We start from the raw sequence: 27,871 nt of genomic DNA on the forward strand, positions 1-27,871 counted from the left end.
CTTACAAAGCTACCAATGTGTTTTTATCAATGTTCTCCTGCAGGGCAAGTTCATCCAGACAGCTTTATCAAAGAGCACGACTCTAGCTAAGTACAAAGGGTGAGCAGGAGTTTGCAAATTGAAAATGGAAAAAGAAATAATCACAGGACCTCAGCCACAGAGAATGAAACACTCTCAGAGAGATTACCATAAATGACTTGAATCCCATGGTGACAGTTTACTCCATATGTGAAGACTATAATTTCATGTGATAACTTGTTTATTGGGTCCTTGTGTGAAACAGCATCTTATGGCTATGAATTAATCTAAGTTGATTATTGCATGAAAACAAAACATTTTTGTAAGGTACACATTGTAACACAATCAGGGATAATTTCTAAAATAAATCTTCACTTGAAATGTCTGTAAATAAATAATCACCTTTAATTACTGTGGTTTTCTCAACGCAGTCAGGTCAGAAAAGCAAGTGATTAGTGAAAATGAGGAACTACAACTTAACTATTTTTTTCTAATGTGGATAAACGGCATAAAATCTTACAATTAAATGACCGATGACTTGATTTTCTTCTCATTACTCTCCCTTTCACTAGCAAAGTTACAGCTGAGAGTAATGGAGAGTCAAGAGATTTACAGCATGAACAATCTAAACATTCTAGAAAATGTTTATCTGAATTGAGTACATGTGCATATTGGTACAGGGAAGGGGAGGGAAAACGAGAAGAGAAAGATCATTCAAGGTTACTAACTCTGGAAAAAATATGACAAATTAATTGTTTCCTTCAAAGCTTATGTAAAGGTATTTAAACATCTCAAACAGAAGAACTTTATAGTAATCTAATGTAGCCTGAAGGAAATTATGGAGTGACGAAAATTTTTTTTAAGAAGCACTTATATATTACCTTGTACACAGAAACATTTAAATAGTTTATACCACCCTCCCTGGCCCTCAAATTAGAACCATTTTTTTAAAAGTTCTTTCCATCTCTTCTGTCCCCCTCCTTTGTCAAAATCACTATCATCTTTTATTTGAGTTTGTTACTAATTGGTCTCTGAAATTCTATGCTTGTCAAAGCAATATTTTCAAGACAAACCGTATCACTCCAATTCCCTGAACAGAATTCTTCAGTGGCTGGATACTGCATCTGGAATACAATGTAAACCCCTTCTAAAGCATATGAACTTGTACTGTCTACATGATCAGGAAAATATCTCATCTTATGTTTACTGCATTCCATGAATACAGGGGTATCTGGACTGTTCATTCCTCCTGGATTCCCTTCTGGAATAGTATTAGCATCCAGCCTGGTATACAAGCATTAAAGAGTCATCTTACCTCTCCTTCTTCCTCACCCTGTATATCTGTTTGGTGAGAATCTTATTCCAATGCATCTCCAAGGACTCCCAGAACCCTTTCTCCTCTTCATCCTACCACAGGGACCTCAGCTTGTGCCCTCAACAACTGACTGGCTAGGTCTCCAGCTTCGAGTCTCCCCTCTAAACCATCATTCACAAGTGCCTCACGATGACCTTTCAGAAACACCTGAGTGCACTGCGTCCTGGCCTAGAAGCTTTCCCATGGCTAAGCAGTGACTGCAGAGTGGAGTCCAAACACTTCAGCAGGCCCTTAAGACCCTTCACAAGGATGACTTGCCATCTTCTGATTCCATGTCCCCAAACACCTTGTATTCTAGCTATATCAGATTTTACCATCCATTTCTTGTCACTTTTCAAAATCCAATTTAAATATAATCTTACAAGTATATTTAATCATTCCTTTTCTGTGTTTCTATAGTATCTTATCTATATAACTAAAAAAATGCCTTTTTACTGTGTAGTGGTTATTCATATAACTATTGGTTCTCTACTCGTCTGTGAACTATGAAGGAAGGGTCTATGTTTCTATTTTTTATTTTCTATTAATGTAATAAAACAGTTGTTGAGTGATACGTATTAGACTGTAATGTCTCTGAGATTCCTTGCTGATCTAAATCTCACAAATTTTTATTATTGAATTCTATTTTATGAGACATCCCACCCTTTAAATTCATAAGTTGCCTTTCTAGGAAGAATTCTGATAATAAGTAAGAATCTTAAAAAATGTTCATTAACTCTAATCCAGTAATTATAATTCTAGTAATCTATATTAAGGAAATAATCAGAAATATAGTAAAAAGGCTATCAATAAGGATGTTCGATACAGTATTTCTTAAGCGCAGGGAAAACTGGAGTCTAATTTCTTACAAGAATCTAATGACTTACTACATTACAGCACAATCGTAAGATGGATTATTATTAAACCATCTTAAACAGTTTCAGAATTATATTAAATGACATGGGAAATTCTCATTGTATAACTTTCAGTGGGAAGAAATGTATAAAAGTGAATACAGATGTCCAGTCAAATGGAATGATGAATTCATAGGCTGAGCCTTTCTTCTGCTGAAAACACATAGCAATGAATGAGAACACAAAAGAGAAAAGCAAACCAACACAGCATGCTTTTTAAAAAATGTTAACTCTTTGGACCAGGAATAGCAGAGAAGCCCAAGTTAATAAACAGTGTGGACGTGAGAGGTCACTGGAGTGTGTGCATGGCGGGGAAGGTAAAGATCTTGGCTTACGTGGAAACTGGTGGAGGGAGAGGTCACACAGCACGGAACAGAACTGGTCTCGCTACTGGAAACCCAGAGCTGTGACTGGACTCCACACTCATGAAAGGAGGGTCACAACAGCTTATGGTCCACACACAGCTGCATGCCTAGGGCAGCAACAGTAGGCAGATACAGCTTTCCAGGCAAGACCTGAGCCAAGTCATTCACTAGCTTGATATATGAATTTGCAATAACTTATTATGTCCACAGGGCAGGGCTCCCAGGCAGGCCAAGTCAAAATAATTGAAAAAATTAAGACAGTGCAGATATGTGGGGTCAGGGGATGGGAGAGAGCAAGGGACAAACAGACTGACAGACAGTTTCTGTCACAACTCCTCAAACTCTTCAGCTGTAACATAAAAGCAATCATAGATAACTCAAATGATTGGATGTATATGGCTATACTCCAACTGAACTTCATTTACAAGAAGCTCACAGGCTGTAAACTTCTGACATCTTCTGACACCTGTTTTAAATCGGCATTCTAATACCTTAAGAAAACTAATGAGTAGAAACAAAGCGTACAGCTATTAACAAATGAAAAATGAAACAAACTATAGAAAATCCAAAAAGAACTTTAATATATTTTTATAAATATCAAAGAGATAATGGAAAGATAATATCCAAAATAAATTATTTTAAAGGTAAACATAGGTATGTTAAAAAAAGTATTATAAATCTTGAGAAACAAAAAATTATGATGATTTTAAGATAACTGCATTGATAATATAAACACCAGGCTGGATAGAGTCATAGAGAGAGTTAATGAACTGGAAGACATTGCTGAGAAATGCATGAAGGTTACAACAAAAGGAGTGGGGTAGATTTTAAAAATACAAAAGACAAGTTAGGAGACACAGAGTGTTGGACCAAGTGGCTCCAATACACATCTAAAAAGAATTTCAGGAAAAGAGAAAGTGATGAATATATGAAAAGGTTAATTGCCAAGAATTCTTAAAACATTAATGTGGACATCAGTCTTTAAATTAAAAGTTCTAAGTACAGGGCAAGATAATAGACAGACAGACAGATAAACCAATAAAGTCATAATACACGTATTAAAGCAAAGCCAAAGATGAATAAGGGTGAGAAAATTATGAAAGTCACCAAAAATAAAAGACAGATTATCTACAAAAGGATGACAGATTGAAAATAGATTTATCATTGATAGATGAAAGAAGGAAAAAAGTATCTTCAAAATATAGATGAAACTGTTCAATCTACAATTCTATGTCCAGCAGACTGATGATTCAAAAAGGAAAATTTTTCTCAGTCATTTTCAGACTCATAACTTAATACCCACCAAGCCTCATTGAGAGAGCAACCAAATGAGAAGAGAAAAATGAGATGCACCAGTGGTAGCACAGTGATTAATTAAATATATTGGTAAATGTTATTACTTAAGGATTATAAAATATCAGTAGTTTTTAAAAGAAAAATGATAGTAGTAAAAGTCTGGAAAAACATTAGAAGAAAGAAGAGAATAGTTAATTATTAGTTAGAATGTTCTAAAAGTTTCGTCTTATTTGGGAAGGTAAAATATTGAGTAAATTTATGGCATGTTATAAAATTAAATATATTATTAAGAAAATATGTTAATAATTAAGACCAGCCAACAAATTAATAGTAACGCTGTCTATAGCTTTCAAAATGTATTGCAGGAGTCAGGGAGAAAAATATTGGAAAAAATTTCGACACAATAGAAAGCCAGAAAAAAGACATAATATAAAAATACATATCTTATCCAACTATAGAGCAGAGAATGTAAGAATGGACAAAAATTACAAAAATTGTATGCATCATGGTGCCAATGGAGTAATTCATGTATGTGCAACATACACACATACTAGATAAAAACACACCAAAACATTAATATTATTGGACTGCAGGATGACAGATGATGGAAGAAATTTTCACATATTGAAGTTTGAATATGTCATTCTGGCTTATACATGATTTGGCTTAAAGTTCATGCTAGCTAAAACAGACTTTTTTGAGGCTATCAAACATGCACTGTGCATCTGCTTTAACTATTAAAGAAAAGAATGCATTGAAGAATCAAAATGGTTCAGTACCATACTGTTTTAATTACTGTGCTTTGTAGTATACTCTGAAGTAAGGGTGCATGATTCCCTTAGTTCTGTTCTTCTTTCTTAAGATTGTTTTGGCTATTTGGGGTCTTTTGTGTTTCCATACAAATTTTTAAATAATTTGTTCTAGGTCTGCGAAAAATGCCCTTGGCATTTTGATAGGGATTGCACTGAATCTGTAGACCGCCTTGGGTAGTGTGGTCATTTTAACAATACTAATCCTTCCAATCCCAGAATATGGTATATCTTTCCATCTGTCTGTGTTTTCTTCAACTTCTTTTATCAGTGTCATTATAGATATGTTCCTGTATTACCGAAAACTTGAATGTTCTGCACTGTATCAAACTCAAGGACACCACCAGTCATTCTCAGAACAGTATCTGCTAGTACTTGCTAGCTGTAACCTTATGGTCTCAGGGTCTCCCCTTGTAACTATGCAATCATTTTCGACCAATCTTTGCTTAGCAAACACCCTTACTTCTTGCCAGCTCCAATCCTAATTCTTGACAAACAATTTACATAATTTTGCAGTATTTGCCTTTATAAGCCTTCCAATTTTGTGGTTCGGCAGAACACAATCCAAGTGCTTCTTAACTCTTAAATAAAACTGGTCTGTTCCTACTTTAAATTGTTAATTATTTCCAAAATATATTTTCTTCTCTACATTTTTTCAATGTTGTCTGATGTTCCATGCTGAACTGTTATTCATTTTAAAATCATAATATAAAGTTACTTTTAAAAAAAGCTACTGGTTGCATTTGAATTAACTTTATAACATCATTTTTTCTTTTCTCCAACAAAAATAAATAAAATCAGAAATCTACAATTATAAATATAAGTGTTACAAACAAATACAAATCAATACAAATAAGTCTATGGGCTGATTTTTCCTGTGTATGTCTGGACAAAGACATTATTTCAGCTTGAAGCTATAGGTAATGAATTTTAAGTATTTCCGAGCCAGACGCTGAAGGTGGGGGAGGGCAGGAGGTACATGGAAGAATGTGCATGAGAACATGCGTGCCCAGTTCCAGGAACTTAGTTACTCAGTGCTCTGTTCATGCTAAGTCAGGTGGCAAGTGGAACAATTTCTACCCAAGCAAGGCACGGGAACAGAAGCCACCATGGGGCACAACGGCATCAAGCAGAGCTGCTCACAGTCAGAAGAGGCACAAGCTGACCGGGCTGATAAACCAACTACACGTCACTGAGCTCGGGAAGCCAGGGAGCTCCCTGAGGAGCTGGAGAAAGCATGGGAACGACATACATACCAAACACAGCGGATGCTCTTATAAAATGCTAAAATGAGATTCAGTTGTCTTACTTTAAGTGCCTGAGCTGTAACACACTATTTCTTGGTCTTTCCTTAGAAACAACAATTAAGTCTGGAAGCAGAAACAGTGACAGAGCCAGAAGACGGGTGATTTAGGGCTGACAGCTTATCTGCCTTTATCAAACTAATCACACTCTTTATTCTATTTTTCCTTATTATAAATAGCCAATGTTTTTTGGATATTTATTATATGGAAAATATTGGGATAAATCCTCTACATATACCATCTCATTTTCTAAGTCTTCTTAAAAAACAACTTGCTTCTGAAAAAAAAGCGTGCAGGCTACCTGGATCTTCTGAAACGAATTACCCAGTTTGATCACTTAAAAGGGATCATTATTAGGCTACATGTATCAAGGCAGACATTACTTTAAAGCAGTTGTATCCAAAATAACCCCCATTTGACTCTTATTTAGTCAAATCGATGTATATTTATGCCCATCTCACTGCGTAAAGGGGCATGCGGCAGTTTTACTCTATGCCCTGTTGGTATGAAATGCTGCACTCATGCTAGATCCTTCCTAGAAATGGAACTTAAATTCCAGGTCACAAGATTTCCTTCCTTGTGGTATAAAAAAATCTCATTTTTTATGGAAAAACTCATTTGGGAGAAGTAAAAAGTAAGAGGCCTAATTCTGATTTTTGTCAGTTTTTACAGGATCCCTCAGAGTTTGACAGCTTTGTAAACAGCCATTCACAAGCTGAGCTCATTTTACAAAAACAGTAACATGTAATGAGACTATTTCATGACCTAAAGTTTCATTTCCCCACCTTTACTGTAAGCCCCTCTGAGGCACACGCCAAGCTTCTGTTACTCACAGGGGAGCAGGCTTGCGTTTCTTGAAGTGAGTTCTGCCGACTACAGCACCTACCAGACACACTGGGAAAAGCGCTCTGTGCTCAAGTGAGCTGGGAACTGCTGCCGCCCTTTGTCCAGAGGGCCCTGGAAGTGCCTCCAAGCTTACTTTAGCCCAGCAGTTCTCATACTCATTTGGCCATTAAACCCCCAACTTCTAGGGCACCAAATTGTAACAGCCTGCGGACAAACCTGAGAAATGCAGCAGGTGCTAGTTGAGGGAACAGACCTTTCAGAAAAGTTCTTCTGATCCCAATATACAGTATAAACCCTTGGGGTTAAGCTCATCACCTTCTTAACCCTCTGAAGCACTCAGAAATTGCTAAGATGCTCCTTCAATAAGTAGTCATTGCTAGAGACTGACGTGCAGGAGGAAGCAGCTCTCATCGGTACTGGCCACTCGTCCTTTCCAAATCCACTTCCCAGTGTGTGTTAATTTTCTCTTTTTAGCTCTGAGTCTTGTGAGTTAGAAATGTGAGCATTTTCATGACCTAATGTAACTATAGTAAGAAAGCATGTAGATGTGAAAAGTAAATGAGGTAACTTTCCAAAGTGAAGCACCAAGCAAAGTAAGCAAAATCTCCTGTTAATGTGCTCACCACTACACTTGTTTATAAAATCATTTGCAAGACTGAATTGATTGAAGTGTTAGATATTTTCCAGATACCCTAGAAGTGCCCAGCACTACATCAGAGGTGGGGGTGGGGGAAGAGGAATTCCATAAGCAAACCAAGATAACTGGCAAAATTTTGAAGTATGATAAATACTACACATGAAAGGTTTGGGTTTTGTATTGCTTTAAGAAATCATACTTAAATGCACAGTAATGTAGCATTACATAAACAACATAAATATAACATAGTTTTAATTGTTATTTTTAAAAAAAACAAGGCAGTCATTCCTGGACTCAATCAATGAGCATCTGTATTAGAGGCTCTAAGGCGGAGCATCTTAATGACAAGTCTTCACCCTCCCTGGACGGCTGCATCCCAAAGTACCTAGCACATACCTGTCCTGCATCAGGCCCGTAATAAATGCTGAGTGTTAAAGAACAAGCAAACTATACAATGTTACTATTTTGATTTAAATCCATATAAAAGCATCTGTAACTGGAATATAACAACTCCATAAATTTGATTATAGATCAATATCTTTGGATAAACACTTCAGCACTGAGACTGAATCTCTTAAAATTTATCATCTTTTTGGTTTCTGGGCAGCAGTAACCAAGCCTCTTCTTCTCATCTAGTGAGACATGAAATGAAAACCTCACATAAACTTACTCACTTCCTGTCTGTACATAAATAGTTAGAAAGAGGCTTAAATAGGTAGGTGAGGTGTCTCAACTCCGTAACAAGAAGCCTCATGAAAAGAAGGTAAAAGGGATGAGTGAAAAAGGTGAAGGGAATTAGGAGGTACAAACTGCCAGTTATAAAATAAGTCACTCACGGGGATGTAAGGCACAGCATAGGAAATACAGTCAAGAACACTGTAATAACTTTGTATGGTCTGTCATATGTGAAAAAACGGAACCACTAAGTTGTGCACCTGAAACGAGTACAGTTCTGTAAGCCAACTGTACTTCATTACAAGAGGGGAGGGTATGAAAGGGATTTTTTTCACAAAATAAAAAAAAAATTTGTGAACTATTTGCTTTTATGTATTACTTCAAATTTACAACTTCAAAGAATTTCAAACTCTCTTCAAAATGCTTTGGTTGAAGGCTTCTCAACTAACAATAAAGCATTATGCATGCGTATGTCTTCTGACCAAACATGTGAAAGAAAGTATTTTCTTCCCAGGCAAGCTCAAAAGCCACAGGATCCTGGGCAGGTGCACGACGGGCGGGGTGCGAGGGAATACTTATCTTTTAACGACGACATGACAGAAGCCTTCCTCTCACTGAAAAAGCATAAATAACAATCATGAGTTCCTTTAAGACTGTACGTTACCTCTCAGGTCTTTCTTCAGTTTTCTGAGGTCTTTTTGAAAATCTTCAAACTTCATCTGTGAGGCCTGAAAGAGGTCCTGGGGTTCAGGCAGTGGAAATACACACTGCTCCTTTCCAGCGTCCTAAGCAGCGAGAAGCACAGGATTTTCAAATAAACGAGGAGACACAACAGCAGTGACAAAACAATGACAGACGCTGCCGATCGCTCAGCAGTGAAGAACAACGCAGCATGACTGTGTAAAAACCATCTTACCTCATCAAAATTGCGCAGATAATAGGAAACGATGTATGACAAAAGACTCCTGCTGTTGTCCTAGGAGAAAGGCCAAAGTAAGTAGAAATATACTTTGAAAATTACTATATACACAGTGTCAAAAAAATTAATTCCAGCTAATCCACATATTTAGATGAGAATATTTAGGATGAAAGGGGAAATTCTGTTTCACATTACTTTAGTTTAATGACACAGAAGACTTTGCTTTCCCCACGGTTCCAAGCTAAGCTCCGAGTGGAAGCACAGCTGTTTCAGGGTGGAGTCTCAACTGTGTATGCTTTCCTGTTTTCATCCTCCTCCATCAGAAAATTAGCTGATTAATTTTTATGTTTTATTATTAAAAGCATAACTACCATCTAAACTGAAATGATGGACTGTCTCCAGCATTTTTGCACAGCTGGACCAGCAGGTACCACTCCAAAAGCAAGTCTGACTGAGGCTGGTTAGTATGTAGGTTAAGAAAATTTAGAAGTTAAGTATTATTTTAAGTAAGCTGGAGCTTTAAATGCAAATAAATATTATAAATCATGTCAGCAATTGAGATGTAGAAATTAATATCCATACAACTATAAATAATGCAAAATGTGTGTAGTTCTAAAGAAAAAAAAGTAAAATTGTTTCATATCTAACAAAGAAGAAGCTGTTCACTCTTTTTTCTGGCACATTTAGAGGCATTAATTTTTAATTTTTTTTCATTGCTCAAAATCTGGATGTGTGAAACCAACTACATATTTTTAAAACACAATCTGTAATACAGACTTTGTTTTCTGTAATAATCTAGCCAGGACTTTTCCCCCCATTGATAAAAAGAGCAACATCCCTTTATCATCAAATTTGACATGACATGATAATATATCTATCAGACTTCCTGTAAAGCAACATATTCTATATCATTAACAATCTATTACACAGGAATATACAGCTATAAAAATAAAAGCAATATATTCATAAGAAATAGGATTGCCTGTGAAAAGATTTAAGCAACTTGACTTCCTTTGTCTTTCCTAACTTGTAAATCAGTGAAATGATTAGCAGTACTGAATCGATGAACAAAACACGCATTAAATGCCTGCTGATAGGCATGCTGAGCAAAAATTAATTCCAAGTGATCTGAGCAACAGCTCCATCCCTGCAGGCATACAAACAGTACTAAGATACACAAATATAACTATGTAAGTATTAGTTATGAAGAAAGAACAAACTCAGGAAGGCTTTGCATAGCTCTTGTGAAACTATTAAAAAATCTTGCTTCTTGCTTCATTATTTTTTATCTAGATTAATTACTTAAATTAATGAAATTTAACTTATTGGAGGATTGAATAAGATATATCAACCAATATAAAAATATCCCTTATTCATGTATAATTATGAGTATCAGATTCTATTTCAGATCCATTTTTATAAGTAACAGAAAATTACTTGTTTCAATCCAAATATCAGTTTTTTAAGAACTATTCAAGAACTGGCATATGTTTAGAAGAAAGCTTTTGTTTTTGAAGAAATGTGATTTATCAGGTTGACATACTGGAGGTTCCTATGAAAATGTGTATCATACAAACAAACAGCATTTGAACAAATATAACCATCAAAAATCACAAAAATTACGTGCTGTTGGTGTTCTAAGCAAGACTATGTTTTTCTCAATTTTGGGAAAGCACAGTGTCTGGCATTTCATAGAAGCCTGATGAAAGAACGTTAAATGAACGTTGAGTGGATGTATGAATGAATAAACAAGTGAGTTGCTGACTGGCAGAAAAAAAAACAAAAAATATCTTTCTCTCATCAGGGGGATTATTTCCTTATCTAAGAAGGATAATTTATATATTTTCATTTCTATAGGTCAACTGCTCACTTAAACTTAATATTTTAAAAGCATTTCCTTCACAATTTCCTTCATCATGCAGTTCTGCTGGGAGACTCTTTTATCCGACAAACAGAATTCTATTATTTTCTCAGCGGACAATGTCAGACTTTAACTTTGACCATCATGGTGGTTTCCCCAGTCTTATATTCCTATTGATACTATCATAATCTCTTACATGTTAATTTGAAACAAACACAACTATGGAAGTAGAATTAAAAAATAATTAGGCTTGCAAAAAGGCTTAGACATTCTCAGACACACCAGGATCAGGAGAGGGTGATACGTGGAAAAAGATCATCTTTTATATTTTATTTACAAATACTTTCGCTCATCCTTTTTTAGTTTTTAAAATATGAGCCTGTTGGCCTCCCATTGCTTAATATGGAAGAGAAAGGAGAAAGTAATGGATATACTGTCTCATCTATGGAAATTAACTTGTCCTCAGATCCAAAGGATAAAATTAGCAGACATGGTAAAGATAGATCATTACTTTTAGAAAGATAATTATTTTTATATTAAAACGTTGTCTAAATTATTCATTAGACACAGGATTCAAAATTACTTACTTTAGGAAACTTTAATATTCTGTAAATCACAAATATATGACAGCCATTACTTTTATCTAGCTCAGAACACAAAGAAGCTTTTGACCTTGGAACATAAGTATTTATAACAACTGGTTTACAGTCAAACTTATTACTAAACAAGATATCCAGTCTTCAATCTGTTACATTCATTCACCCAAAACACTTACACTGCTTTTGACATCTTTCAGCTTCGGAAGGATGTCTAGTCCAAAGCCATCTGCCTGTCCCCGTGTCTTATTTCCACCGTTCATGTAGTTGCCAAAGGCAAGAACCAAACCCAAAACCTGCATAACCCCTGCGCCATTTTTTAATGTCTGTAAAACAAGATAAAGAACAATTTCTCAATTACACAAAGTTTTGTTTGGATTCTCCTAAGTTTGTGGCAGGCATTCACAGTATACTAGTAATTTTGGGGTAACATCCAAACTTTACCAGTGCTCATTAGTAGGTATATTTGAAGAGCAGTGTCTCCAAAGTTAACTTAAAAAAGTTGCAACACCCACAAGCACGCGGACGCGCTTCTGTAAGCTGAGAGGTACCAACCCGGGCCGTTTCTGTGATGTAATTGCAAGGAAAACAAGTAAGGCGGTAACACGGGAACCACCACAGAATAATGCCCCTGCCATTAGCCGAACTGCACCTGCCTCTGGTACAATGCAAAGTTTTGGCATAAGGTATGGGAAACCAAAACGTAGTTTTAAAGTTTAACTTCCAAATTTAGATTTATCTCTCAAAGTTCGCACTCAATTCTTCCAAAACACTAAGTTTCACTTGAATTTGTATGTCATGTCCTTTGAAAACGTCTTTAATAACATCTTACTACATTTCAAAATGATTTACAAAAACCAGCACGAATGGTACCATTAATTTTTGACATATTATTTTAAATGTTTATATTGGTAATGTCTGCCAAGCATTTATTCTTTGTTTTCTGAAGAATATTTATAGTCATACAGCTGTTCCTAAAGCATTTTGTTGAATCACTAACAATTTGTTGAGAGGCCCTCCCCAAAACAGAGAAAAATAAATAAAATGCCTTCAAATGGCATTCAGTTGGAAGTCTGAGGTATGAGCAGGCCATGCATGAAAAGTGAAGACAGTGCTTTGACAGTAGCAGAAGGAACAGGGACCCGCGGAGCTGGGCAGTGCACTGGAGCAGTACAGCCCTGGGTGCCGGGTGCCCATCAGCACATTTGCTTTAATCTTGCAGCTCAATCGCCGTGCGTTCTCTCCTGTGGGGCCGCTATCCTACAGGTTTTATGAGAACTTACAGTAAACAGAAGACACCCTCGTCTGAAATATGAACATGACTGAACACAATGAAATATCAGAACCCAAGCTTCAGCTCTCTATGGACCAGAACCCACCTCACACAATTTCTGTAGCAATTCCAGTTTGCGACGAATTGAGCAAATGCTTTCTGAAAATGTGGACTGGAACAGGATGCAAAAGACTCGCTCTGAAAAGTTGGGGATTAGTGACAGTTCATAAAGGAACCTAAGGAAATAAAGCCAAGTTGAGAGGAAAAATACGATGCACATAAACACGTTTATCCTCACACCGTTCATGACACTTATGCACAGAAGATACCGCATTTTCCAAACGGAAGGAGCCCCCCCCTCCCGATGCCATCTGCAGGGTCCTATGGAATGCTTACTGCTCAGGTTTGTCCAGAGACTTGGCATTTTCCTTGTCTTTGGAGGACCGGCCATGCTTTTCAATTTTTTCCAGTTCATCTGACTGTGCTCTCTAGAAAGACAGAAGCCAAGTGGTTTTTAGTTAATCATGACCTTAAATATAGCAAAACTCCATATATTTTCATATTTCTTAGCATCTGTTTGAGGTAAAGCTTGACTTACTTCATGAGGCATTTTAAAGTGTTTAAATATCTTTAATGCAAACCAGATCATCTCCAAATCTTCCAAATGCTATTGGCTATTAATGATGTGCCAAAAAATATTTTTATTTATTCCAGCACGCTTTTAAACAGTACAGTTTTCCTCCCTTTTTTTTAGCTGTTTATAATACTCTCTGAAATACAAGACTCATTTTAAACTGGTATTTCTTATTCAGAAATTAATCAAGTTAAATTTGGAAGTAATTTGATCCTAAAGGTGCTGTAAGATTTTTAAAGAAAAAAGTACTTATTTAACTATTGCAATCATTGTTTGTGCCTATTTGTTTTGGGAAAAGAAAAGTACAGTTGCAGTATTGAGTCATGGAACAAAAATAAGTGATTTTGATTCTTCTGAATTTTCTTTTTGATGCAAAAATGGCTCCAGGCTTCTTTTCCTTCTAACTGTCCTCTTTCACCCTTTAAAATCTCAAGCTAAAAATTTATTGTTCTAAATCTGTTTCTTTATAGGAGAGGATCCTCTGCATTTTAACGTAAGGCAGAGTATTTTATAGGCTTCAAGAAACACAAAATTTATTCTTCATGGAGAATTTAGGTGATTTTTATTTTTAGTCTTGTCTCTATAATTCACAAAGATGTTTCAAAACAGTCAAAATCTTACATTTTCTAAATGCATTAAGAAGTTTGAGTAGACCACAAAATCTTAGGTTTGAGTCTAGTCCTCAGAAGTTAAAATCCCTTCAGTATTATTTGTTGTTTAAACAGAAAAGCAGCTCAGCCATAAACTGCTGTAAATGACAGACTCTGACTGATTTCTAGAGACCGTAGATTTCATAGCTATGTTGTGTTTTTCATTCACTGATTGTTTTGAAATGCAGGCTTTTCTGTTGATGGGATTCACTAGGAAAGACTAGCTCCCCAAATGAAGCTTCTTTCAGCAGGGAAAGAAGATTTGATGACAGATCAGTAGACCTTTGGAGGTCTTGATCCATTTTGCTTCTGGAATGTAATGCAACAACAGGATACAGAGAAGTAAAGGAGATGGTTTGGCTTTGCTATAACTTCCACTAAAAAGCCTGCCTTGCCCATCTTGATCCTCATTATAAGGAGTCTCTCTCCAGAATAACACAGAACCTTGTATTTGCTGTTTTATGCTAACTTACCACAATGTCTTACTGGTGCTACACATATGTACCTACTTCTTCTACTGACTGAAGCTTCTTGAAGAGGACTACGTCCTGTGTATGTCTGTGACCAGTATGATTCATGGTACAGTCAGCCCTCTGTTTCTGTGGGGTCTGCATTTGTGGATTCAAGCAAACACAGATCCAAAGTATTCAGGACAAACATTTCCATAAAGCTCCAAAAAGCAAACTTGAATTTTCTGTGTTCCAGCAACAATTTACACAGCATTTACGTTGTATTAGAAATTATAAGTAATCAAGAGGTGATTTAAAGTATATAGGAAATGGAATACTACTCAGCCATAAAAAAGAATAAAATAATGCCACTTGCAGCAACATGGATGGACCTAAGAGATTGTCATTATAAGTGAAGTAAACCAGAAAGAGAAATACCATATGGTATCACTCATATGTGGAATTTTGAAAAAAAAGGACACTATGAACTCATCTACAAAACAGAAACAGACTTACAGAAACAGACTTGCAGACATAGTAAACAATCTTATGGTTACCAGAGAAAAAGGAGTAGAAAGGGATAAACTTAGGAGTTTGAGATTTACAAATATTAGCCACTATATATAAAAATAGATTTTAAAAAAGTGGCTGTCCAAAATACAGAAATATAGTTCTGCTGGCACCTGTTAACCATGCCTTCACCAGTGTGTAACCTTATTAAACTATTTGTGTCTTTTTAAATCTAATAGATTAAAATGTATGTTATCTTAATGCATTCCCCAGGTTATTAAACATCATTCATCTTTATTGGCCATTTGTTTTATTTATAATCATCATCAGTTTTTTCTATTTCTTACTGATATGTAGGCATTTAAATATATTTTCATATTAATCCTTCATCTGTTACATATTAGTTTGTTGCTTATCTTAGTTTATAAATAAACTTTAAATGTATACACAAAAAACAGTAACATACACAGGAGGATGTGTGTGGGTTACATGCAAAAAATGCACAATTTTATTTAAAGGATTGAGCATCTGGGGATTTTGGTAGCAATCCCCTGCAGATACCGAGGGATGACAGTATATAGTTAGCAGTCAGTAAATTATTTTTAAGTACTGAAAAATTAAATCAGTAATTTAATAGGAAAAATGAAGGCCTCCATGTCCTGGGAAAAGAGAGAGATAAAGAGGAGGAAAGACAATGACCAGACAATCAAAATAAGAAATACTGAGGACATAATGATATACAGATAATACCAACAGTTTATCATCGTCCTAAGAGTATAATGAGGGTCCTTATGAGGTAATTTGAATCCCAAATAGGTAACTATGCATGCATGAGACAGAGCCAGTCATGTCAAACGCTAGGATATAAATAGGTAGATGAAGAAGTAAGAAGGCGGTGCCCAGCACGGGTACGAATTCACTTGTCTATACATTCATTCTACAACACTCTCGTGTATCTCTCATTCATCTCTTATGCAGCAATACTTATGTGTAGGAAGGTACAAGAAGTGGAACTAAAACATAATAGGTTTTTAAGCAACGTTCATCAAATCTGCAAGATTCTGCTCTTCATTGCTACAGCAAGACCAACTGTTTCTTCCTGCCCAACATCTCAGCTTTCTCATTGCAAAACGTGGGATCAAGCAAAAGTCAGTTATTTTCTACCTGTTAAAGCCCCAACTTCTCACTCTTATCAGCAACCATCAACTATGTCAAACTAGTGCTACAAATCTGTACCAGAACCTAGAGGTCATCTGGAAAATTCTGGCTTTCACCTCCAAAGGGAATTTGGTCTCAAGTACTCTTCTCTGGTTCTTCTTTACAAAGGATGAATTTTAGGGATTATTCATCCACCCATTCAATCAAAGGCTGACTGTTTACCAGGCATTATACTAGGCACTGGAGATAAAAAGATAAATGCTGGGCTTCCGATTTCCAGCAAAATTCCACCTCACAACACACCCAGTCGCTCCTAACACCACTCTCATTTGTTTAAACCTTCTACAGTGATCTTCCACTGCTTTTTAAAACCGCATATAGCCCTCTGTGAGGGGGTGCTGGTGATCTCACTGGCATGCCAGTGGTGATGAGAGTTACTTATTGAATAGGGTCATTTTTCCTTATGGCCAAAGCTATGTGCACAGTAACTACACACTAACACAGCAATTAACAACGTAAAGGAGCTTCCAAGTTCCAAACGTTCAAGTAACAACCCTTTCCTCTCCAGCTCTCGCTCACATACCTCCCAAGGTTACATCATTCCAGTCTCCAGCACAGGGGTTATCTTTCAGTTACTTCCTTTCTTTTACTGTACGCCCCTTCCCACCCCCACCCCAGTTACCTGCAGATTTCTTCCAGAATATCCTTTTCTCAAGGCTTCCTGTTTGCCTACACATGAAGTAGATCCCTTGCTGCTAAGTTGCAGGCCTTCACCGGTTACTGAAGATTCATCCCACCCAACACCCAGACACACCAGTCACCCACCACGGGCCGGAGGGGACCCCGGTCCCTGGTGCCACGCCTGCTTTCACAAATACTCTGGCCTCCACAACCCTAAGCCCACAACCCCCTGCAGCTGGACCCTGCTATTTCAACGCCTGAGAAAAACTGTACCTTTGACAGAGAGGAGGCTGGGGAGCAGGGGTGGAGAGGGAGAGGAGGATGCTGAGAGGGCCGGGTGCACAGTTGCGTGGCCGAGTCTGTTAAGGGCACCCAGCAAGTGTGTCTGTTCCAGAGAAGGCGAACTTGGATTCCCGAGAGTCAGTAAGAATAGCTGCATGGTCCATCTACCTTGGAGACTCACGGTGCCAGACAAATGCTCTTAGAAGTCATGTTGTTGAAAAACACTTCATTTTAACAGTGACCCCCATACTTAGTCAACCATGAAACATGTTTGTGTGTGAGAGAGAGAAAAAGAGAAAGACAGAGACACAGAGACAGAGAGAGAACGTGACAGTAACACTCCCAAGGACCCAGTGCTCTAAGGGACACGGGTGAAAACACTGTGCCAGGCCAGCCTTTTACCGGTTCCTTAATTCAGTTTCTACCATTTTCATAGTATTTCTATTCTGAATCTAATCTTTACATCTTTGCCTCTCTCCTCAAACACCACCATGCCTGTCACTCTTAGGCTTGCCTCCTAACATGAATGTCCCCTTTGATTATAATCTTATACTCTCTTTTCTGGATTCCCTCCCACCCCTCTGCCAACTCCTCAATCCTCACTGCCTGGTCTGCCTGATCACCACTTGATGGGTGCCTTCAGCCCGCTGCCATTACAAGCCCTTGTTTTCCCTCCACGTCCACACAGGCAACTACTTTCTCAACATTTTCACCTGGATATTTCAGAAGCATCTCGACCAAACAGAAGTCTAAAAATAAACTCACGTTTTCTCCCCCTAAACATTCAGTGATCCTGGTTACTGGACACTGGAAACTAGTCGCCCAGCCAGAAAGTCATCCAAACATCTCTGTGTCTGATGCGTCACAGAGTCTCAGATTCACTTATTTCCCTCCACTTCCACGGCCACCATCCTCGGCCAAACTACCAGCTCTCTCAATTCAACTACCCCGATACTGGGCCTGGTCTCCCCATAACCATCCGTGGCTCTCTCTAATGTAAGTCCTACATGGCACTCAGTGCTATTTTTTTAAGGATGTGGATCAGAACGTGTACTCTATGTCACTCTACTTACGACTCAGTAACAGCTAACCAGCACTCCTGGAATAACACCCTAGACCTTGGGTGCCTACGAAGCCCACACGGCTCGCCTTCCTCTGCCTCCCATCTCAGGTATTGCTCCCACCGGCTGAACACATGGTTCTCGGTGGCTTTCCTTCAGTTCCACAAACATTTCACATAAATGCCGTGCCTTGTGTCTAGAACATTCCCCACACTTCTCAGCTTCCACAGAACCCACTAGCTCCTTGTTTCAGCTCCCACCTCTCTGCTTTGGGGAGGCCCCCTTAACTGCCTCATCCCTGCAGAATCCTCCAGGCAATACAACCCCGCTGGGCAGACGCACTTCCCCCTCACAGCACACACCCCAGCTGCACATGAACACGCAAGGCCTGACTCCCACATTCGAAGGAAAGCTCCATGAGCACAAGGATAGTCTATTCTGTCATCACTGTGACCAGAGCACATGTCTGAAATAAAGCAGACGTTTAACAAATGTCTGATGAAATAAAAAATGCCTGGAGTTTATTATATACAGATTCCTTCAAACTCACTTATTTCTTCCTAATGTCCTAGCTCCTCATTCAGTCTCACCCTTCCTTCTGTGTCTCTCCTTGCCTTCTGTGTCTCTCCTTTCTGCAGCAAAAACAGCAACTACCGGGAGTTGAAGTGGTGGGTGACAGTGCCAGTGCCAGCGGCCGTCTGAGTTTGAAGAGGTTAAGGTCAGCATGTTTGGTGGCGTCAGCGGTGACAGCCAGGCGTTGGGCCCCATGCCGGACGGGGGTTCAGGGGAGTGGGCCTGGTCTCAGGGAACGGTTTTCTTTCCTTTCCCCCAGGTAGTAAATCCAGCACCAGCAGCAACCTGGCTCTTTCTGTAATTTACCCGTTTATTTTTCCCGTTTATTTCTCCCTCTCTTCAGTCCTTTCTTCTTTCCTCCCTAAACCTCACGCTCCTTTCTCCCCCAGCCAGCTACTTCCCTGAATCCCTTCACAACCCTCTCTCTACCTCTCAAGCACAGTATCTTGAAGGCACACTGACTTCTTTCCTCACCTTTTGTTTGGTGTTTGAATCCCTGCAATCTGGCTTTTGTTCTTGTTTAGATCACTCTCACTAAGCCCAAAAATGTTCCTCTTACAGCCAAGAATCTCATCTGTAGATAAAACAAGGGCTCACGTCTCCCGAGCCCTTGGTAACAGTCAGGTGCCCTGCAACTTCCTCTACGTGCATAATGGCACAGACACAGGCACTAGCACCTACAGCATCATCCCCGTTTGTATGATGAGAAAGCTGAGTCTCAAGTCTCGACCAATAAGCACAGGGGCCAAGGTTCAAACAAAGCTGGAGTGGCTCCCAAGCCCTCATCCACCATCTCCTGCTGTCGATGGCCCTACGCTGAGGTCTCTTCACAAAGCTCTACTGAGTCTAGACCGCCTCCTGAAGCGGCCCAGGTCCTTAAAAACCAACATGGGGCCAAGATGAAGTCACTCCATTGCTTGTCAGTCCTTCTTGTGACAAAAAATCCTGGCACTAAGACCACAAACACATACAGGAAAGCTATGAAAGATGGAGGGAAGGCTGACTGGCCAGAAAGCTGACAACGTGAGGAATGGTGAAGCTCCCTGGGTTTTCTTTCCCCTTCATCCCTGATGTGCTGGAGAAGCCTGGACCTGGAACCACCAGAAGATAAGGGTTGTATATAGTCTGCCCCCTCCCTCTAGTCAAGGGACAGGGGAAGGGATGTCTGGCAGAAAAAACCTTGTTCTTAATATTGGCCCTACTCCAGCCACAACCAAAAGAAAAACTGACCCCTTGTGGAATCAGTGTGGCCAAGTGCAGCACTGGAGCTGCAGGCTGACCTGGCAGCGGAGAGGTAAAGGTGGCGAGTGGGAGGAGTGCTGCTCAGCAAGCTGCCTCCCCCAACCTCCACCCTGCAGGGTCTGGGGGGCCAGCAGGCACTTCCTCCCCCTCAGCAGCAACGAGGCAGAACGAGGTGGCTCAGAGTGGTGACACTGAGCACTGCCATCTCACTAGGACATGGGCAAAGGACAGAGATTTTTTTTCACCAAAGAGAATATACAGAAGACAAACACATGAAAAGATGGTCATTTGCCATTAGGAAATTGCAAATTAAAATCATAATGAGATATTACTATACACCTATTAGAACGGCTAGAATTTTTAAAAAATGGTGACAATACCAAGGATGCAGCAAAATTAGATCTCTCATATATTGCTTCTGAGAATGTTAAAATGGTATAGACGTTATTGAAAATAGTTTGGCAGCTTCTTAAATATACATTTACTATACAACACAACAAATACAATGTTGGGCATTTGTCACAAAGACACAAAAACATATCCACACAAAAAATTAATATATATGAACATTCGTAAGTTTTATTTGTAATAGCCAAAACCTCAGCATAACCCACATGTCCCTCAATGTATGGAACAAATTTTGGTGCATTCATACCACGGAACACTACTACTCAGCAATGGAAAGAAATGAACTTTTGATACACTCAACAATTGGATGGATCTCAAGGGAATTAATTATACTGTGTGAAAAAAGCCAGTATCAAAAAGTTAATTACTATACAACTCCATTTATTTAACACTCTCAAAAATGACAACTACAGACATGGAAAACAGATTAGTGACTGCCAGGGGTTAGGAATGGGAAAAGGGAAAGAGTGTGAGAGATTTTGCAGAGGTGGAACAATTCTGTATCTTAACTGTAGTGATGGTTACACAAATCAACACACAATAAAACTGCATGGAAACATACACACATACAGGCATGCGTGTGCACGCACACACACACGTGTGCACGTGAAACCAGCAAAACTGCAAAAAGGTCTATGGATCATACCAATCTCAGTGTCCAGATTTTAACACTGTACTACACTTTTGTAAGTGCTACCATTCAGGAAAACTGGGTGAAGGCTACGTAAGACCTCAGTGAACTAGTTATGCTATAATTATTTCAAAATAAAAACTTAAAAGAAAAAAATCAACATGGCCCATTGATCATCTGTTCCTTTATGTCCCCAAAGTTCATCCTCTGAATACCCAACCTTAGTTTATGGCCATCTAGTCCGAACACCCAAGAACGAGGTCCACTTCTAGTCTCTTCCCTCCGCATCCAGTTAGGCGACACTTCCTATCTAGGTCAGCCCTGAAGAAAAATCTCAGAAGCAGATTTCTCCCTCTCCAATCTCACTGCCACTCCAGAACGCTAAGACCACATCTGTCCCTGTCAGTCTCAACCCCTACGCAAATCTCATTCCAAGGTCTTCTATGTTATTACCTTCCTCCAACAGAGGATTCCTCACCCCAAATACATTATAGCTTTCCACATCTATGCCTTTGATCAAACTGCTCCACCTGCTCTGAAAGTCTCTCATCTCCTCTCTTACGTTTATAAGGACATTTAAGAACAGCCCCAAATATTGCCTCACCATGAAGATTACCCCATGTCCCCCAAGATCAAGAAACTGTTGCCTCTTCAGCAAATAATCCTGTTCTTTCCATAGAACTCTATCATCACATTAGGCTCCAAATATTTAGTTACATATTTGACAGCCATCATCGGATCTGGCAAACATCCATCTTTGGTTTCTTTCATTTCATCTGAATAAAAAATATGCATGTTGGGTACATTATGAATGAAATAGCCTTAGTTGTGTTGGACTGGGGATTTCTCAGCAATTTTAAGGGGAAAAGTTTCTGCATTATTAACTGACCTCTTAAAATATACTTTCCCCACATTATACAATCAAGAGTCTATGGGTATACCAAAACCAGGCAAAGACACCACCAAAAAAGAGAATTACAGGCCAATATCACTGATGAACATAGACGCCCAAATCATCACCAAAATATTAGCAAATAGAATCCAACAACACATAAAAAAGATTATACATCATGACCAAGTGGGGTTCATCCCAGGGATACAAGGGTGGTTCAACATACGCAAATCAATGCACTACATCAGATCAACAAGAGAAAGGACAAAAACCACATGATCATCTCAATCGATGCAGAAAAAGCTTTTGATAAAATTCAACACCCATTTGTGATAAAAACTCTCGCCAAAGTGGGTATAGAGGGAACATATCTCAACATAATAAAAGCTATATATGACAAACCCACAGCCAGCATAGTACTCAACGGGGAAAAACTCAAAAGCTTCCCACTAAAATCTGGGACAAGACAAGGCTGCCCACTATCACCACTCCTATTCAACATAGTCCTGGAAGTCCTAGACACAGCTATCAGGCAAAAGAGAGAAATAAAAGGGATCCAAATTGGAAAAGAAGAGGTAAAAGTGTCACTATATGCCAATGACATGTTACTATATATAGAAAACCCTAAAAGGTCCACCCCAAAACTACTTGAGCTGATTGAAGAATTCAAGCAAGGTAGCAGGTTACAAGATTAACGTTCAAAAATCAGTGGCATTTCTTTACACTAACAATAATCAACAGAAAAAGAAAGTAAAGAAATAATCCCCTTTAAAATAGCACCCAAAGTAATAAAATACCTGGGAATAAATCTAACCAAGGAGGTGAAAGAATTATACACAGAAAACTATAAACCATTGATGAAGGAAATTAAAGACTTTAAAAAATGGAAAGATACCCCATGCTCTTGGATTGGAAGAATCAATATTGTTAAAATGGTCACACTGCCCAAGGCAATCTACAGATTTAATGCAATCCCTATTCAAACTACCCAGGACATATTTCACAGAACCAGAACAAATCATAACAAAATTTATATGGAACCACAAAAGACCTAGAATTGCCAAAGCATTACTGAAGAGAAGGAAAGAGGCTGGAAGAATAACTCTCCCAGACTTCAGACAATACTATAGAGCTACAGTCATCAAGACAGCATGGTATTGGTACAGAAACAGACATATAGACCAATGGAACAGAACAGAGAGCCCAGAAATGAACCCACAAACTTTTGGTCAACTATCTTTGACAAAGGAGGCAAGAATATACAATGGAATAAAGACAGTCCCTTCAGCAAATGATGTTGGGAAAACTGGACAGCAGCATGTAAAACAATGAAGCTAGAACACTCCCTTACACCATACACAAAAATCAACTCAAAATGGATCAAAGACTTAAACATAAGACAAGATACAATTAACTTCCTAGAAGAAAACATAGGCAACACATTATCTGACATACATCTCAAATTTTCTCCTAGAAGAAATAAAAGCAAGAATAAACAAATGGGACCTAATGAAACTTACATGCTTCTGCACAGCAAAGGAAACCATAAGTAAAACAAAAAGACAACCTATGGAATGGGAGAAAATCTTTGCAAATGAAACCGACAAAGGCTTATCTCCAGAATATATAAGCAGCTCATATGATTTAATAAGAAACAACCAAACAACCCAATCCAAAGATGGGCAAAGACCTGAACAAGCAATTCTCCAAGGAAGACATACAAATTATCAATAAGCACACGAAAAAATGCTCAATATCACTAATTATCAGAGAAATGCAAATCAAAACTACAATAAGGTATCACCTCACACCAGTCAGAATGGACATCATTCAAAAATCCACAAATGACAAATGCTGGAGAGGCTGTGGAGAAAGGGGAACCCTCCTACACTGCTGGTGGGAATGCAGTTTGGTGCAGCCACTATGGAAAACAGTGTGGAGATTCCTCAAAAGACTAGAAATAGACTTACCATATGACCCAGGAATCCCACTCCTGGGCTTATATCCAGAAGGAACCCTACTTCAGGATGACACCTGAACCCCAGTGTTCATAGCAACACTATTTACAATAGCCAAGACATGGAGACAGCCTAAATGTCCATCAACGGATGACTGGATGAAGAAAACGTGGTATATTTATACAATGGAATACTACTCAGCCATAAAAACCGACAACATAACGCCATTTACAGCAACATGGATGGATGCTCCTAGAGAATGTCATTCTAAGTGAAGTAAGCCAGAAAGAGAAAGAAAAATACGAGATCGCTCCTATGTGGAATCTAAAAAACAAAAGAAAAAAAAAAACAAAGCATAAATACAAAACAGAAATAAGACTCAGACATAAAATACAAACTTGTGGTTGCCAAGGGGGTGGAGGGTGGGAAGGGATAGACGGGATTTTAAAATTGTAGAATAGATAAACAAGATTACACTGTATAGTACAGGGAAATATACACAAGATCTTATGGTAGCTCACAGAGAAAAAAAATGTGACAATGAAAATATGTATGTCCATGTATAACTGAAAAATTGTGCTCTACACTGCAATTTGACACAACATTGTAAAATGATTATAAATCAATAAAAAATGTTTACAAAAAAGTCTACGGGTAATTTATATACCATTTGTTGACTTACATTTCCTCTAATCTTGAAAGAGATACACTTTTTATAGTCCACAGACTAATATACTGCAGTCCCACAGATCTTTCTTCCTCATGTAAAACAAACAACTGGGATACCTTTAAATGATAAGGGCTGAGAGGAATTTGCAAAACAGTGGTCAGATAGCAATCTCAAGTTTTATGTGTAAGGGCTGAATGGCTCTTCTGGGGGATCTGAAAGAAACACTTAACCATATATTGTCAAATCACTGTATATTGGTGAGTAAACAAATTCAGAGCCAAATACACATCTGGAATCATTCAACTCCCAAAATAAACTTTCAACTGAAAAAAAAAAAAGCACAATCTAAAAGTTGAGAACCATGTTTTATTTGGGGACCTTGCTGAGGCCATATTCTGGGAAGACAGCCTGTCACATAGCTCTGAGGAACAATTCCAAAGAGGTAAGAGAGGAGCCAGCATACACAGGAGTTTTTGCTGGAAAAAAACATGTAGTTGAACATCAAAGGATTACTGCTAATTACAAACAGCAGACCTCTCAAGTTAATGATGCTAGTGCTTTTCTATATATGGGGAGATGCAAGAGTCTGGGCTCACTGAAATTATTCCTCTGCTATGCGTCTTAACCACCCAGGGCCAGTATCCTGTTTTTCTCCATCCTGAATGTCAGGGGCAGCTGGAGCAGCTGATGGCCTGATGGTGGGCAATGGAATGGCAGGCAACATTCTTTGTTTACTGAAGTGGCAGGCAACATTTTTTTTTTTTTTGGTCCAAAGTTCAGTGAAGGAAAACATGGTAGGACTTTTATACCCTCATGAAGAGATTTGACTATTCCTTTAATTAATTGATTTCCCAGTTAAATGTTAGTTGTTGCAATCATGGGCAACAAGGGGAGGATGATGGCCGCCTCAAGCAGAATGTCAAAGCCATCAAATGCTATTCCTGTTCATGAATAATTTCAAGTCAGGACTCAGTTTAGGTAGTAACCAAGGCTCTTAGCAGGCACCTACGACAACAACCAACACTTGCTACCATAGAAGAATCTCTACCTTAAATGACATTCACAGGCTAAACTTGAAATTCTATATAAACGACTACATTCCTATTCTTAAATACATTCCTGCAATGTCAGCAGAATAAAGGGATTTAAAGAAGGTACAGTGAACATTTATGACACCAGGTTAAAAAAATTTATCATGGTTGTGAGACAGGAGGGAAGGAGGCAGGGCACAACCATTAAAGGCGTGTTGAGATGTGAAGTGAATTTCAAGGGACTGATACCTGTAGTGGGTCTAGCAATGTGAGACGTGGTAGGGAGTGGGGGGAGGGAGAAGATCAGGAGCAGAAAGATGGGCCCTGGAGATCTGAATACGGCCTCTCTTTACGTCCCCTTCATGGACACACAAGGGAGACAGCTGTCTGGGCATGCTGGGGAAACAGGTGAGGTCAGCCCCAGCAGCTCCACAACTGCTTTACTTGGGGTAACAGATTCTGTGATGCACCATCAGAGACTTGGCTTTCTGTCACGGTAACAAGAAAGCGAGAGCCCTTATTTCAAATGCAAATGTAAAAACTGATCCTCAAGTTAACTTTGTGAAACATCTGATCACAGTTACTCTGTCTTCCTTAAAATGTATGTCATCATTAAAATTATGATCAAAACGTCAATGTTTTTAAAAAACATTCTACCTAAGAAAATTTATCAAAGCTAGTGTTATAATTACCAGAGATAACTGCATTCATTTAGTAAATTTTTGTTTGTTTGTTTGTTTGCAGTGCTTACTGGGTTCCAAGGTGATATAATTAATGTTAAGGAAAAAAAGCAGACACAGAACTTTCATGATACTGGAGACGATAAGAGTAAAGGTAATCCTGTGTGGAATGTGTGGAAAGTCTAGGCTAAGTGCTCTGGAGGTGAGGTTGCTATGAGTCTGTGACAGGAAGATTTGTGACAGGGAAGAATGAGTGAGAAGGAAGGAAAGAGAACTGAAGGTTCAGGAACATTTACTAGGAGGAGATGGTAAGCAGAAATCTCCTGAAAGAACAGCTTTTGTCAATGCTGTTCTAGCGGTGGGACCAGGAGGCTGCCAGAAAGAGAGGCCAAGTGGCTGGAGGGCAAACAGCTGGGAGGGCTGTCTTCTAACGGGTCAGCCCTTGGATTTCACCAAGCAAATTAAAACCAGGTGTTACAGATGAAAAATGTATGTGAACATTTCTGTGTCATTTATTTCTACTGAAGCAGTGATAATCATTCTTTCATTTTCCAGGAATTCACTGGAGATAGTTTACCTAAAAGAAGCACAGCAATAAAAAAAACTAGTCAACAGAACAACAGAAAAAAGACATAAATGAATTTATCTACAAAACAGAAATAGAATCACAGACATAGAAAACAAACTTATGGTTACTGGGGGGAGGGGGTGGGAAAGGATAAATTGGGAATTCGAGATGTGCAGATGCTAACTGCTACATATAAAATAGATAAACAACAAGTTTATACTGTATAGCCTAGGGAACTATATTCAGTATCTTGTAGTAATCCATAATGAAAAAGACTATGAAAATGAATAAATGTAGGTGTATGTATGACTGAAACATTATATACACCAGAAATGACACAACATTGTAAACTGACTATACTTCAATTAAAAAAAAAATCAGTCAATACACTATGATTTGGCAGGAAATGTCACATCCTAGAGGAACAAGAAACAAATATAATTTCTGGATTTCACTAAGCCGATAGAGTCAATCTGTAAGTCATTCAAGATCTAAAGCTTTTATTTTTTAATTGAAATTCACCTTAATTAAGCACATTTTGTGGTTGACAAATAGCACATGATACCACTTATATGTGAAATCTAAAATAATGGCACAAATGAGCTTATTTGCAAAACAGAAACAGACTCACAGACACAAAAAACAAACTTATGGTTACCAGAAGGGAAAGGTGAGGGAGGGAATAAGAGGGGAATTTGGGATTGGCAAATACAAGCTACTAATATAAAGTAAATAAACAAGGTCCTACAGTATAGCGCAGGGAACTCTATTCAGTATCTTGTAATAACCTATAATGAAAAAGAATGTGTGTGTATCTATGTATGTATATATATATGGCTAAAACTCTATGCTGTACACCAGAAACTAACAACATTGTAAATCAACTATACTTCAATAAACAAAACAAAAAACCCAAAACATTATTC

The 27,871-nt window shown here is 38.3% G+C and overlaps 1 protein-coding gene across 4 annotated transcripts in view; it reads right to left on the reverse strand.

The window, feature by feature from the left end:
* Window positions 1-27,871, reverse strand: part of FMN2 (formin 2) — a 285,811-nt gene that overhangs the window by 79,702 nt on the left and 178,238 nt on the right. For 3 of the 4 annotated variants that reach the window (XM_074373220.1, XM_074373219.1, XM_074373221.1), the window contains exons 9-13: window positions 13,264-13,355; window positions 12,974-13,103; window positions 11,774-11,920; window positions 9,135-9,194; window positions 8,883-9,003 (exon numbers count right to left, since the gene is read on the reverse strand). In XM_074373220.1, the coding sequence (XP_074229321.1) occupies window positions 8,883-9,003; window positions 9,135-9,194; window positions 11,774-11,920; window positions 12,974-13,103; window positions 13,264-13,355 (550 nt within the window). Of the gene's footprint in view, window positions 1-8,882; window positions 9,004-9,134; window positions 9,195-11,773; window positions 11,921-12,973; window positions 13,104-13,263; window positions 13,356-27,871 lie in introns of those variants that run through there. The other variant, XM_074373222.1, reaches the window with a different exon arrangement.

This window comes from Camelus bactrianus, chromosome 11, assembly GCF_048773025.1.
Source record: "Camelus bactrianus isolate YW-2024 breed Bactrian camel chromosome 11, ASM4877302v1, whole genome shotgun sequence".
NCBI lineage: Eukaryota > Metazoa > Chordata > Mammalia > Artiodactyla > Camelidae > Camelus > Camelus bactrianus.